This window comes from Colias philodice, chromosome 2, assembly GCF_061535455.1.
Source record: "Colias philodice isolate Cphi_HAF_F1 chromosome 2, ilColPhil1 Martin Lab GWU primary, whole genome shotgun sequence".
NCBI classification, from domain to species: domain Eukaryota; kingdom Metazoa; phylum Arthropoda; class Insecta; order Lepidoptera; family Pieridae; genus Colias; species Colias philodice.
In genome coordinates this window covers 5,992,530-6,008,344 of record NC_143087.1, presented here as the reverse complement: position 1 = coordinate 6,008,344, position 15,815 = coordinate 5,992,530, and the positions used below count along the sequence as shown (strand labels likewise).

At 32.5% G+C, this 15,815-nt stretch overlaps 1 protein-coding gene across 2 annotated transcripts in view; it reads left to right on the top strand.

The window, feature by feature from the left end:
* The window catches only part of CadN (neural cadherin), a 234,427-nt gene that overhangs the window by 169,605 nt on the left and 49,007 nt on the right, over positions 1-15,815 (top strand). For both annotated transcript variants that reach the window (XM_089704877.1, XM_089704871.1), the window contains exon 13: positions 6,274-6,417. In XM_089704877.1, the coding sequence (XP_089561003.1) occupies positions 6,274-6,417 (144 nt within the window). The remainder of the gene's footprint in view (positions 1-6,273; positions 6,418-15,815) is intronic.

Genomic DNA, 15,815 nt, shown 5'->3' with positions numbered 1-15,815 from the left:
TAATAGCTATTCACTGGGATCGATTTGATTATTTGATTTAAGAAATATATTTACTAAAATGTTGCATAAAACAAGAAAACATAATATTTTAGTTGTAGCTTTAAATTCTTTTTCTCGAAGAAAATTGTTAATTCACCATTAAATAGCAATTATTTTAATAATACCGTGCAAAATTACTTTGGAGAGATACCTTTACATATTTTCCTCAATCGACTTGGTTCAGTAAAAGTTTTAATATCTATTTTTTATAATAAGTAGTCATGAACAAAGTGAAACAGCTATTATGACAATTTTGCTTTAATAAGTTGTTTGGACGTAAGCCAAACCTAGGTATTGTTTACAATTAATAATATACCCAACGGTCTCGCTAACTACGGTACTTTTACAGGAAGGTAACATTACTAAATACTGTCCTTTCGAATAAGGTCATTCAGTTTAATAAAGTAGTTAAGATATTAAACTATCTTGCTCTCGGTTAAGTTGTAGCGTTGTTAGTTAAATAGAAATAGTTCTCTCACTGTTAAGAAATATCAAGTCTTGATATAAACATATGACTGAGATAAGCTAGATCCGCTATTACTCACTCGAGTCGAAGAAGGAAATCTCGTTTAGAATTCTGCTAACTATATTCATCCCTCGGGCCACACACGTATCAATACAATGACATCCCTATAATATTGCTATGAACCCATATCTATTGACACCAATATATATTGTGATTGAAAAAATACTCTTATCGAAACCGGAAAACTGCGTGAAAATTTTATTTGTCATACCAAAGTGTTATGATCACGAATACACTCCGAATTTTGTGTATATTGAGTTTGAAATCACAAGCATAAATTAACAGGACGCGACTCACAATAACAAATTAGCATACATTGTATAGGAATCAACCTTATCTGTAGAGCCCCATTCATTTAATAATTAAGTTCAATCCAATGATAATTAAGTTCAATCCAATGCTATTCACCAATTAACAGTCACTTTAAAATTGTATATTTTAAAGTCAAGTCAGCAAGCTCAAAAATATGAACATTTTAAAACAGAGTGAGAATTATTGTAGTTCTAGTTATAAATTTTTAACAAAATAGCAATATTTTATAATACTGCAAAATAATAGCGCTTAAGCTGCCACCAAGCAAGAAAATGATAAAACGTTCTAAAACCTCCATAAATTTGTCTTATTGGACGATATGAGCGTAGTCCAGTATCATGCTTCTATTGGGATTTCGGATAAATACACTGGAGACATATCAGAATGACCGACCTTATACACCGCAACACCCCGCTGGGAAATATACGTGATTTGTGATATCTTCACTTTCGTTGATAAGCTTTTTATTCAAACCTTTAATATGTTATAACGTGTTTCGAGATAGATTCTCGTGAAGCACTCTTTGTTTTATGCGCGTATTCTAGATAACATTGCATTTTCTCCGTGTAAACTGAGTAAAAAAGTTATTCTTATAACGTCATAAATGTATTGTTTTCGCTTTGTCCACTCATAACTTTATTTGTTTTTAATTAATAAGCTACCTTAGTATTGCATATACTACGGAATTTCTTTTTATTGTATTATGATTATCCCACAAGTTGTCTGGTTAAGCTCAATTCTGAGTGATAGGACTGCCTTTTATTCAAATTCAGATCAACCTGTTATATGGTTGGATATGTTTTATTAAATGAAAAAGTATTGATTCATTGATTAATAATAATTAATTAATAGCTGAAACCAATGATATTATATATACAAACAAGAGGCTGAAACACAAAGCTAGTGAACAATTCTAGTACAAAAAAAAAATGTATGCGTGTACTAGAGTACACACGTAAGAAGTGAAACTTCTTTATGATCTTAAAAATGTCACGAGTATGGCGTAACGCAAAAATGTCACGCGTACGGCGTAACGCAAAAATGTCACGCGTACGACGTAACGCAAAAATGTCACGCGTACGGCGTAAGTCGTAACGCAAAAATGTCACGCGTACGGCGTAACGCAAAAATGTCACGCGTACGGCGTAACGCAAAAATGTTACACTAAATTTTTGTCCAACCCCGATAAAAAAGTTTCACTTCAAATATTTAAATATTTCTCAATCAACAGTTACAATACATATCGTCAGTCACAAATATTTCTAAAATAAAAAATGTATTTGTGTTTAAATTTTTGTTGATACATATTTTGGAATAGAATAAAAATATACTGTGTATTGTATAATGTTATCCATATCATATTCACGTATATAAATGAATACCCGTTGTATTATGTTCACCACAATATACAATTAGCCTTAATACTAGATTGCAAACTTGTAAAAACATTTATATTTTCAAATGAAAGAAAATACATTTCACAAAAACAGCCACGTTCATGAATTTTCAAGTAAAAATCAACACTTATTCTCTGCCTGCCGGCTTTGTTGCTGTCTGAGAAAAGCATCGGCTGTTAAAAACTAATTACCGACTTCCCTGTTCCGTTGACGTACAACGAAAATAAAGCTATTGTTTTCTTGTAAAGTTTTCAGACACAGACATAAATCTTCAACAACAGGATATCGATACCCTGAATCAAACATTAAGTTTTCAATCGCGTTCAGTGAAAGAGAAGAATCCCCATTTATCTCAGAAAGAACGTAGGGATCTGATAAGTCGATCAGGCGAGAGCTCTGCTGGGCTTAACGTATTCAAGTGAGATGCACGTACGTTCCGTACGGAAGCGAAGATTTGCTCGGACTAAACGGATGATACTTCATACTGTGTTCATACGTAGGCTGTTAGGCTCAGTGACGTCATGATAATATGTTGACATTAAGTCGGCAATAAGATCGCACTTGGCCCCGGGACGTTTCTGCACGTAATTTCATTATGCGGAGTAGATGTTGTGCATTTTGTTATATCCATTATAGAGAGCTCTCATGAATTTGTGTTTGTGGATTATGCGCATGCTAATATATTACATATTAGATTAGAGTCGCTTGATCATAATAGCTATTTTATCATGCTAATAGTGTTTAAAAATAATCTTACTCAAATCTATCTTGTGTTCTGAAACTTTAATTAAAATAAAATAAATAATAAAAAAAGTATTAATAAAAGCAATGATGGTCATAAAATAAAGCACAATAAAGTCAGGAGAAAACCCTATCAAAGGACGGTTTTCTTCTGAGAAAATGGAAAAATCCTTAATACATGAATAAAACAATTTTTAGTCGATATACAATTTTATAAACGGCTTGTAGATCTTTGTAGCCGACGATAAGTTGCTGCACTCGGAAAATGTAAGTGCGTTAAGATCGTTGCATCAGAAGAGAGTACAAAATAACGAAGAAGTGCATGATGTAACACTCAGGTTTGTGAGAAAATTTCTCTTAAAATGACTAGAAGAAGAATATCTTTAGTGGCGAGAGACAAAATGAGGACGCAAGCAAAAAATCTTAGAGCGAGCATTTTTCTATCGATGAAGCATTTATGGCGTATTCAACCTTGACTTAATAAATTATATAAAAGTATTTCATAATAAGAAAAAGATAGTGGCATTTAATGTTCAACAATGCCCGTAAATATATCCAAATATATACTTACAATAAATCTTGCCACTTTTGGCTGGCTGGGAAATATGAAGACATAAATTTCGTATGTGTTGTTTAATGGATACCGACTCGTTTATGTATTCCTGTATGCTAAAAGGCAGTGGAATATTAAATGAGAGAAGCCGAGTTGTCCGCGTCAATTTTTACGAGAGTTTCCACAGTTTTCTAACAAAATTGTTGGACCTCGGACCGCGCTGTCCCTTGGTTTGTCAAAAAGTTGCCCGCGGCGTCGTTACGCTGCTCTTTATGCGCTGATTAGTTTTTATGGACGACCAATTCAACAATAAAACTTGAAACTTTTTCCTGAAGATAAACAAATTGGAACAACGATCATTAGAAAACTTTCTTGGTACATTTCGAGAAGAAATGTTGCAAATCAAAACGAATGATGAAAGTTTATATTTGCATGTCATGTATTTAGTACAAAAGTATATTGACGGCCTTACACCGAAATCTCATCTTATATATAAAAATGAATCCCAAAATGTGTTGGTAAGCGCATAACTCGAGAACGGCTGAACCGATTTCGTTAATTCTTTTTTTATTATATTCCTTGAAGTACGAGGATGGTTCTTACGTAGAGAAAACGTAAACATGTACCACGGGCGAAGCCGGGGCGGACCGCTAGTCTTATATATAAAAATGAATCGCAAAATGTGTTGGTAAGCGCATAACTCGAGAACGGCTGAACCGATTTCGATAATTCTTTTTTTATTATATTCCTTGAAGTACGAGGATGGTTTTTATGTAGAGAAAACGTAAATATGTACCACGGGCGAAGCCGGGGCGGACCGCTAGTATTTTATAAAAATAAATTTCAAGTTTTTGCGTCGATACCTACCTAATATAATTCAAAGCATAACTTTGAAGTCTGTAAAGTGAATTCACTTAAACATTCTATTTCTGTTAAATTAAATAATATTACTTACGTCTCGTTTTATTTCATACTAGCGGTGCGCCCCGGCTTCGCCCGTGGTGTATATTTCGCAATAAAAGGTAGCCTATGTTCTTTCTCAGGGTCTAAAGATTGTCTGTGCCAAATTTCATCAAAATCGGTCCAGTAGTTTTTGCGTGAAAACCATACATACATACATACATACAAACCTTTCCTCTTTATAATATTAGTATAGATAATATGCTAATTTAAACCTCATCGAATCAACACATACTCAGTATAAACGTTTATTCTAAGAAAGCCTTTCTAATTATGTGCTAATGTTCCTGGAGGATAAATTATTTCGCCGCGGCCCGAAACCAAGCGTAGAAGTTTTATGACACCAACATGTGGGTCGGATTAAGGCAGAAAAACCACAAAGTGTTTGTATATTAAAGCGGGAAGAAATTTCCTCGAAGGGTTCCCTCCTAATTTATCATCCGCAGCTCAGCTGTGATAAAATCTTTTAATAGAGAAATTTTCATACTGCTTAGTTTCCATGGCCTTGAATACTAGCTAACCTCTTAAGCGTTTATGCAAAATAATTTAGAGGAGTGCTTGCAAATGAATATAATTGCTAATAGCTTTACTGGATGAGATTTAATGTACTCAACTTAAAAGCTCACATTTCTTCTTCTATCTGTTTTATTTTTGACCTGACCTGGCAAGAGCAAATACAGAGAAGACTCTGTAGAAACTGCTTACCGAATCGGTGGTAAATAATAAAATGTATTTTGTGGATTGAAGAGCGCTTCTCTGAAGAATTCTTGTTGAATGAATAAATTTTGAGTTTGAGTTTGAATGTTACATCTTTCTCGAAAATTACTTTTCGCGGAAAATAATAATAGTTTATATCTATGTATATTATTATAACAACATAATATTTGTTTTCGTATCAAAGTTGGTTCGACATTATAATAATTTATTATAATACAAATGTCTATCAATAGATTCACAAACTAAATATTTGTTAAATTAGCACACCAAATACACAAGCCGATATCTATCACAATCGTGCATTCAGCGGAAATGAAAATCATTCAAACATCGTATTTATTCTACAAAGACCACAGTAACATCCAATTATTTTCAAAATTATTATGGATGGATTGCCCACGGGTATGTGAAATTGAGCTGTATCGCTTTAGCCACAATATTCAAATGTTTCATGTGCCATATTGAATCAGGTGGCACAATAATAACCGAGTTGGTTCATGGCACTGTGCTCTAAGTTGATTCTGGCTTCAGAAGTTTGTACAGTGAACTTTATCTTAGGATATCTCTTGAAGCGGTATCGACTGAAGTAGGTGAAACTAATGCGAACTTATTCAGGAAATAAATGTTATATTTATCTTATGCTGATTGAATGAATGCTTTTTCTCCGAGTCTGCTTGATTAAATTTTACTAGAATAAATTTCTATAGTATTTACGAACGCTATCGGTATAATGCAGTCTCAACTATGCTCATCGATCGTTCATACATTGCGAGTGACACTCGTACACTATTTCTGGAACACTGACCTTTTCCACTGCTTTAAATTCTACGCCTTATTGTTGAGAACCCTTTGCATATCATTATATTTTTATCCAAGCTGAATTGAAGGTAAAAATAAGAATAACAAAATTTTAAACGAATAGCAATAAAATAACGACTCCATAAATCTTTGGTATTGTGTTTCTGACATAAATTCATGTCGCAACGTTTTACGGCTTTCAAAGTTTGACCATTGTTATTTCTTTTCAGTAACGAAGTTCATCCGAATTGGAATTGCGGACAAAAATGACAACCCGCCCTACTTCGATAAGGAGCTGTACGAGGCTGAGGTCGACGAAAATGAAGATATACAGCACACAGTCCTCACCGTCACCGCCAAAGATCACGACGAATGTAAGTCTTATTACTATTATGTACCTAATATTTCAAGCAACGTAAGAACACTTCATTTAATAGAATTAAATATGTAGTAATATAATGTAAAAGGAAAAGCATTGCAATGTCGTCGGAATTTAAATTGAAAATTAGTTAAATACGATATATATGCTTAGCTCTTTTTGCGTAACACAACGTAATATATTTTTTCTTAATCTTGGAGTTTTTATATTCCAAAAAGCTGCTTTTTTGTTGTAAACTAGTTAGGAAATAATACGGTGGTATATTAATGAGAATCGAAAGGTTAGTTAAATAATTTGACTTCAAGTAATAACGCGTAAATAAAATCCAAAATAGATCACAAGAGTATAATGTTACTATTATGCCGTGTGTATTCACGTGAATATCGACAAGTCAACATAACAAATACAACGCACGAACTCGATCTGAAATCTCTGGATACGTAGGTGTTGCCCTATTTCTGTTTATTCGCTCATGCAGCTTACGAAAATCGAGCATATGCAATGACCCAATCTTTAGTTGGGTTGACAGTTTTGTTATAATGGAGAAGTGTGCCAGGCGTTCATTGAAAAGCAGATCAGTGGTGACAATGGATTTGCGTCTGCCGCTTCGGAGTTTGACCGCAATGTTTATCAGATTATAGACCCAATTTCACCAATATTTTCTAAATCAGACATTTATTAATCGAGCTTCAAATTAAACATGTATTTTAACATCGTTGTCAACTCTACAGGTCCCAAGAAGGAAATCTAACAGCCGATTATCAAATCGACCATTAACTGAGCGACTCACGAATCATTCATTCGTATTTTAAACCGCCCGAAACAAAATGTCATAGTTGACAATGCCATAGTTTCGCACGTTGGGGCTATTTGTTCTAGTTGTATAATAACTGTCATGTTTGGTAATTCGACTAAATTGAAATGTTCTAACACAGTATACAATTTAATAATCATGTAGAAACTTTTACGTTTGCTGGTTTATATGTCAAACGATTTGGTCGTTACCATGGTTACAAATGTTTGATGTTATTTGGAGATTGTTTTGTTGTGATTTTTCTTGTGTTATTTTAATTTTATTTTGAGTTGAATAAATACAATAATGTTGAAGAAAAATCGCGGTTCAATTTCACTTGGTCGAAGGTAAACTGGATCTGGTTGAAATTACGAAAAAAATTCGGAGTCCGAAGGAAAGTGCGAGAGATCTCATACTAGAAGAGCAATTAAAACAAGAAAAATAAAGATACATTTAAAGTAAATTAATAGTAAATTCTTGTTTGTAATAACCTAGTATCTAGTTGTTATAACCTATTTATTGAATGATGTTGATAGGTACAATCTAAGGGTACAATAAAAATGTTTTATAAAAACACAAGTTTTATTTATTTAGGTAACATGAAAAATTACATATTTCTATAACAATGTCACATTTAAATTAAATTAGGATCATAATCATCGTAAACCCATATACTTTCTCACTGCTGGGACATGGGATTGGTAGTGCTAACTTAAACTTAAACACGGTAAGGGATCAGGTCATTATCCACTACGCTATCTTATGATATGTCGGTTTCCTCACAATGTTTTTCACCACTGAGCCATCACTGCACTGCACTACAATAAGCAGTTGGTCTGTAGGTGAAACTGATAGATTCCTAAAACAGAATTTAAAATTAAGATAAGTACATTTCATAATCATGAGGAGGCCTGAGCCTTACCTGAGTAGTGGTGAAGTTTACATTTTAAGTACCTATATTGGTATTCAATACCTACTAGATTTGACATGACTCACAGGATTATTATGGTTTAATTGAAAATAATACAGTATGTAGGAAGGAACCTTTTATGCACATAAATATAAATATTACCTCACGAGATAGTTTTACTTACAGATCCGACGGTTATTCGAGTTTATCTTCAATTAATTGCAATACTTCCAAAACCGATTGTTTTGATAAACGAAATCTTGTACTAAAATCAACATCATCATATTCTTCGAAACAATGACGACGTCTTTATAAATTCTGGGCCGTCGCGGTCGCACTATATAATCCAAATTATACAAATCATCCAACACATCTTCATTTACAAAAATAAAATAGTATGCAGAGTCCATCTTGACAGCAAGAAAACTTCAAATCATTTTTTCTAATCGCTTGTTAAAAATTTAAAGAGCCTCTATGCCACGGGTTAAATATAATGCCGTGTTAAGGAAACTAATCCTCGATTAGGTCATGGTGGGACACTCCCTTACATTGATGTCCCGTTAAAAGAGTTAACAGCGTGTTAAACTAACTAACAGAGCTTGATGAAACTGGGCCTAAGTCATAGTCTATTAAATTTCCGTCTTAATTTATGACGATAATAAATCCTGTAAATGTCTATCATCTGAAAGCTTCCTAATTATTCCTCGTTCTCCTTTGTTATAATGATGAGCGTAGCAGCGATGTTTTAAACTTTAATTACTTTCATATTTAGGATTCTTCTTTGTTGTTGTTTTATAATTACAAGAGCGAAGCGTGACCTAGACGTATCCGAACTCGAAATAGCAAAAGAGGAAATCATTAAAAGGTGTTTATTGATAAAACACCTTGTACGACTTCGTTTTCAATGGTCTTTGTGAACGTATAATACCTTTTGTGTTTCCCCTGTGGCTTTGTTCGTTTCTTTTTCAATCCATATTCAAATTGATTAAATTGCTTTTGATGTACAAATAGCCTAATTCAGTATCGGTAACAGTTCCATCGCCGTGAGTAAATAATCGAGTTACGTAAAATAAATAAGTGAATATTCTGGAACGATACGCATATAAATAGGATTCGTGATATAATACGTAAGGGTCGCATGATTAACCTTCATATTGTCCGCGTTGTTACTGGATTTCTTTCTTCCATACATCATGTTATAATGTTACCGAAAAAATATACAAAAATCAACTTTACTATATATATTTAATAGAACAGAAGTTTTGTCATTAAAACAGAATACATATCTTATAGATTTAGAATAACATTTCCATAAAATATTTATTTAGGAATATTAATATTCAAATTCATTGAGTACATCAACTACATGTAATTACACTATACTTATGTTTATACGAATGCTCAGTTTATTCTCAATATTAATGCAAAGTTCCAAGTAGTGGAGCATCGTCATCGACGTGTGAATGTGCCAGTTTGGCGCATACATCTTGTTCAAAGTTTCCTGTATGAGAGTACACATATATTATAACTCAAGTATTTATATAGACCGCACGAGTTACTGAGAAATCCGAAGTGTGATCGATGAGTTTACATAGTCAAGGTAACTAGGAAAACACTTTTCACAACTTTAAGTTTTTCAAGGGAATATTAGCATGCGTTTGTAGGAAAATAATTTATATTATAAATATATGCATCTACATAATAGATCTCACAGATATTACTGAATGACCCGGGAACTATAGGTATTAATTATAATTACTAATATTAATATTGAAAAATTGTTGATTAATATGTTATTGTACCTATGCATTGAGGACATTTAAAATCTGCAACATTCTTGCAGTTATTGAATGTTTTTTTATTTTATGATTGATCGTTGCCGTTGTAGAAATGTATATAGGATAGTAAAATGTTTCGTGTTGCATCGTAAATCTATTGGCACCGGTAATATAAAGCCATTAATTTTCACAGCACATGTAATGAATTTTAGTTTCTTTTTTAACATCGTTTTTCCGAGAGTTGTAGAGATTAATCTCGGAAAAAGTAGTACTAACTGCTATTAAGCAAAAACATAACATTAACTATTTGTAAACTCATGTAGATTTAAATGTAAGCATATTAATAATGTTTTGTATTAAAACAAATAATCATACTTTATTCGTTATTTACTGTATGTGCTCTAGATACACAATAAACGGATTTAAAGTAACAACAAATACCTTACAAAAATACGAAATTTCATTACCATGTTGAGAGCTTAAGAAGATTCGACTAGAAATGTACACGAGTTCTCACTACGCTCAGTGCTTGTGTCGAAGCAGATTTCCCCAGTCTTGTTATGTTTCCCATTTTCAATTTAAATACATTGTGATGCATTAAGTGATTCTTATAAAAATTCACGAAGCCTTCTCAAGTATAAACTGTAATAGAGTATCGTCTATCTTAAAACGGATAGAAATAAAAACTTCCTTATTAAAAGGAGCTTAAATGATCTTTGCAATATAATTGGCTGACTTGTAAAGGGGATCACTTTTTCGTTACACTTTATTAAGTGATTGTTTCTCCTATTAATCACTTGAGCCCCACCCGGCGAAATTAACGAGGGAAAGAGATTTATTTATACGAAATTACAAAACAAAGTAAATAGATTTTCTGTATTTTTAGCGGCAATATCCTGTTTCGACGAAGCAAATTAATTAAGGGAACAATTTCGGTAGTGTTCATCGTGCAACTTGTTAAACTATTAAATTGTTGCCGTTACTCGCTGCGCTAGATATTTGCTTAAGTCTCCATTTAACCGCATCCTGTATCGCAAGTTTGCAGGAGAATGTATGTGCTATCTACCTCAGCCCTCTCAGAAACATTCGCACTAATGTAATGGATTAGCTGGCTTTTGAATTATTAACCTAATCTTCTGCTGGAGAAGCGTTGTATTCGATAGAATGGCAGGCATTCGTCTTGCCTAGTTATGAGTAACTAATGCCTATCATTAAATTTCAATGATAGTATGTTTGCTTAGTTACTGTCAGTAGCTTTCTATACAAAATGTAGTAATGATGGTAATATAGCTGTTAAATTTATACTACATAGTAACCTTTTTACTAAATTGATAGTTTATTTTTATCTCAGGTTTACTCTACCGTTTCTTAAGACTTCTACAATGTTGCATTCGCAAGTATTTAAATAATAAAACAAAAAGTCACTTTAGTGTGCGGTGTAGCATGACTATTTCCATTGAAAATTAAATGACTTAGACATCACATAACAAGAAAACTTCGCAAAAGAGTTATCGGCTTATCAAAGAACAATGTACATAAATTTGGGCGCCCTTTAAAATTAATAAGTAGCTACTAAATTATTACAAAGTACCTAAGCTTAAAGGTCTATAAATTAGCAAAGTGAAGGTCCTCAATGGGTGTAGCTCCTTGAATAATTACTTATCTATCGTATCGCAGTACTTAATGGGGCATCTGAAAGCGAGTGGCGATATCTAAATTGGTCTAACTGCTTATAGGATATAATTAGCTCAGTCGTTAGTCACACGAGATCGGAATACATATTATGTAGCACGTAATCTGATATCGTAGCGAGGTTCTATAATCTAATTGTTGCTTGTAAATGTAATATAATAAAAATAACGTTACGTTGGAAATGATGTACTACTGATTTAAAATTGGGCGTAATTTCAGGAACATGTTTCATGCAAAACAACATAAATTAAACAGTTCACGAGTCATCTGTTTCGGAACTGAAAAAAAAAGACCTGGAAAAGAAAAATTATAAAACTTTACCAGCTGAATAATTCCATGATTTACGTAAAATTGGATTGCAGAGAGGATTTCTTTAAAAACGACTGGCATTCCTAACTAGTCTTTGAGAAAACTTTATTATCATTATAACGCTCTTCTCGGAATTGAAGTTTTATAATAAAGAGATAACTTACCCTTTACCTGCTATTCTGTTTTTAAGGATATTTTCATTTGATAGCCAGAGCTCTTATGGCTAGTCCAATGTTAAACTACGACCTTGTGATCAGCAGAGTGTTATAAAAAAATTGTTAAGCTACAAACATTTTTATTGTTTTAATTAAATCCTTTATTTTAATAAATATAAATAATTCAAAGTAATAAAGTACAAAGGGTAGTCTCACCGCCTACAGCGAAATCAACCGGACGTATGTTTATTTAAAGTTAAAACATTTTCAATGTAGCTTTTTCGTATTTATCAATTTCAATGGTTAGCCAAATGATTAGGGACGATACTTTTATAATGCCTTCTCATTTTAAAGGTTCAAATAATATATTATATAATGTTATATAATACTTTGTACTTTCCTTTATTTTAAATTTTACTGTTTGATTAAGATTCTTAAGTTTAGTACGTTTAATTTTAATAAAAACAACATGTTATAAACATTCTGTTTTTTTTATACACTGTGTATTAGCAAAGCAGTATTTTATTTTATGAGAACCCACAATGTTAATTAATGTAATTTTATAATTGAAAAGCTTTTTATCTGGTGCATATTAAATTGCAATTGTATTTGATTAAATTGCCGCAATTCAATCAGCTCTATTGTAGCAATTACAAGGTTATGTGCGATATTCAATAATTACATACATAATATGTATACTATTCGCAATTAGATGTATAAACTAATATAAACAGCACAGTAATCGTCTGAATAAGACTATATTTACTCGGTTCTTAACAATTTTATAATCTCAATCCTATATCTACGTAATAAATAAACTTTGACAAATAATCTTGTTTGAGTAGGTAGGTATTACGTGGTATTACATTAATTTTGTCAAATATGTCAAGTTCCGGTGCTTCTATATTGCGAGGAACACATTACAATAGAAATCATCAAAAGATATAATGAATGAGAAACATGAGATAATATTACCCACAAGAAGTACCTATAACAAACGTTTGTCATTGTAGTCGTATGTAATAAGTATGTGGGTTATACGATAATGAGATCCCTAGTTTTTAGGCGGTAGTTACGTAGTAAATAATGGCACATGTGCAATTAGGCGGTTCAGCGCGTTATTAATTCTGCCTCAGGCACATTAATAACTCCGTTTAATTGAAGACGTCACGGCTTCCTTGCACGATTATGCGCAACGCGTAGCTTTTCATCACGCCTAATGGATAAAACCACGACAACTCATCATAATAAAGCACCAAACAACGTCTGATTTATTGTTATTACTAGTAATCTTCTTAATGTAGATTTGGCTACAAAGTTTTTCTTTAATTTATTTTATTACAAGCGATTCGACGCCCTCGATAGGGAAGCCGCAATAACTTGCTAATGGATAACTTATTTAATTGTGTACATAATGTTGTACTCCTAGAAATAATATCATTATAATATGACTCGTATCTCTATGAAGTAGGTACTAACCTCTAATTGTACCGCGATGTAATAAGCGCGCATACACGCCAGTCTCACGATAAGAGTGGGTCCCTTGTGAACCTTGAATATTGTGCTCGGTGTAGAATTTCCGAGAATATAGTGAAAATCGTACATAATTAATTGAACATAGACGTATACATATTGAGGTCAACTAATTCGTGGTGGAGACCACTCATGTGGAGGGTAGTTCACCATTAATTGCGGCTGCGATGACTCGTTCCCGCTCCGATCTGAGTGATTGTCTCGTTAATTCATTGTGACGCGGCGGCTGATCAGCGTTTTAGCTTTGTCTTATAATGAGTACCACTCGAATCAATATACGCAATCAATTCCAAATTTTGATGAGACGACGCCTTGATATCGCGTCGACTGGCTTGAAACCTGAAAATTCGTGAAATTAAATTCTCTTGCTGTGCTGTGTTAAATTGTTAATTCCAAATTAGAAATGTTAGCAACGCCTTTAATTAATTTTCGGAATTAAGATATTACATTGTTGTCGGAGATCCTACAACTTTTGTTTGTTCCGATGCATACATATTTCGCACATCTTTTAATATAAAATATGAATTTGTTATATTATAAACCAACGTAAATTGCTGCGTTCTAATCATTCTCATTCTATCTCTATTCCACGTAGCTTTTTACCACAGCCGACTGATTTATCAACGACATTGGTCGAACATTGCTGCTAAATAATAGTCAGAGAACCCTAGTCCGCAATTTTGGGATGGCCATTCGGAGCTTTCACATTTCGATTCGCTTGACTTTGAAACTTGTTCAGTGATTTTCTCTTTTACAGGTCAAAAACAAAAGAATCTCTGTACATTTTAATACTATTCGTGAAGACTTACGACTGTTATAATATTATCGAAAATAAATAATATTTTATTACATCTAAGCTTCTTTAATGAAGCTACAATCCCATTAAATATAATTTATGCGAGGTATTTCATGTCTAGACGATAACTTATTAATGAACATTGCGGAGTAAAATTCCAGACCTTAAAATCTATTTACATATAATAAAATCGTAGGAAAGTCAAAACTGTACATTGAATATTTTTTTAAAATAATACATATTCCCTGATCTATAATCGATATAGAAGCCAAAAATATAGTTTTTAGAATTTTTGTCTGTTTGTCTGTTTGTCTGTTTGTCTGTTTGTCTGTATGTTTGTCCGAGCTAATCTCGAAAAGTACTGCATAGATTGACTTCAAATTTTGCATGAATATTACTAACAGGTCGAGTGAGGTTTTTTTAAACATATAATCATGCTATCACCTCCGGGGGAGGAGCTGTGAACCTTTACTTTTCTTACGTATTCCGTGTACTACGACAGCGTACAATCTAAAGACTCATGTTTAAATGTTGTTTTTGAGTAAGCCATGCTATTATCTAGCTTTACACTATAAAAACTACGTCATTTACGTAATTTGGGCAGAGAAACTGTTTAATGAATCTTAGTACTATAAAGACAAATTTGATTCAGCGCCATCTATGAGATTTCGTAAAAATCAAATCAATTTACATGTTAACACTACTGAACACAATGTTAAAAATTAATAATTTAAATATAATTATGTTAGTTATTTATTTAACTCTTTAACCCATAATAAATCTTCCCTTCCCTATAAGGTGAGCTTATAATTCGTGTGAATATACTACATTTTTAAAAGTGAGGGTAGATGTATATTATTTTAAGTCAAACTAGACACCATTACAGTTAATCTAATATTGATTGTGTTCATTGGTTACATTTTTAAAAATCTTCGTGTTTTAATAATTCGATCACGAGGCGGGACTCTAATACAAAAAGGTTAGTTCGTTGATAATTATTATTCCTTCATCATTTACATGTTGTTAGTAAAAAATAATATACTTTGACTGTTAATACTTTTGTTCAGTATTTATCTATATGATTATTGCTTGGTAATTAATATATTTTCATGTCGTATACCTAATTATAAACATAAGTGTGATGTGAAACTAGCTGGATTTATTTTTACACACTCACAGTCTTATATTTTGTGTTAATGTTAAAATAGTATTAATAATAGTGTAAATCATAATATTTTTTCAAAGTTAAAAATATTTCCTTTTTTCTGATGGTGTTGCCATCGAATTAAACCGCGCTGTCGTTTCGTTCACAAAAAGTCATGTTATTAGGACCGAATATGTAGCCGCCTCAACTTACGGAAACGAGAGTAACCTGCGTTGTCTGTTAGTTATTGTATAGTCGAATTTAACGTTACATGGAAATTGGA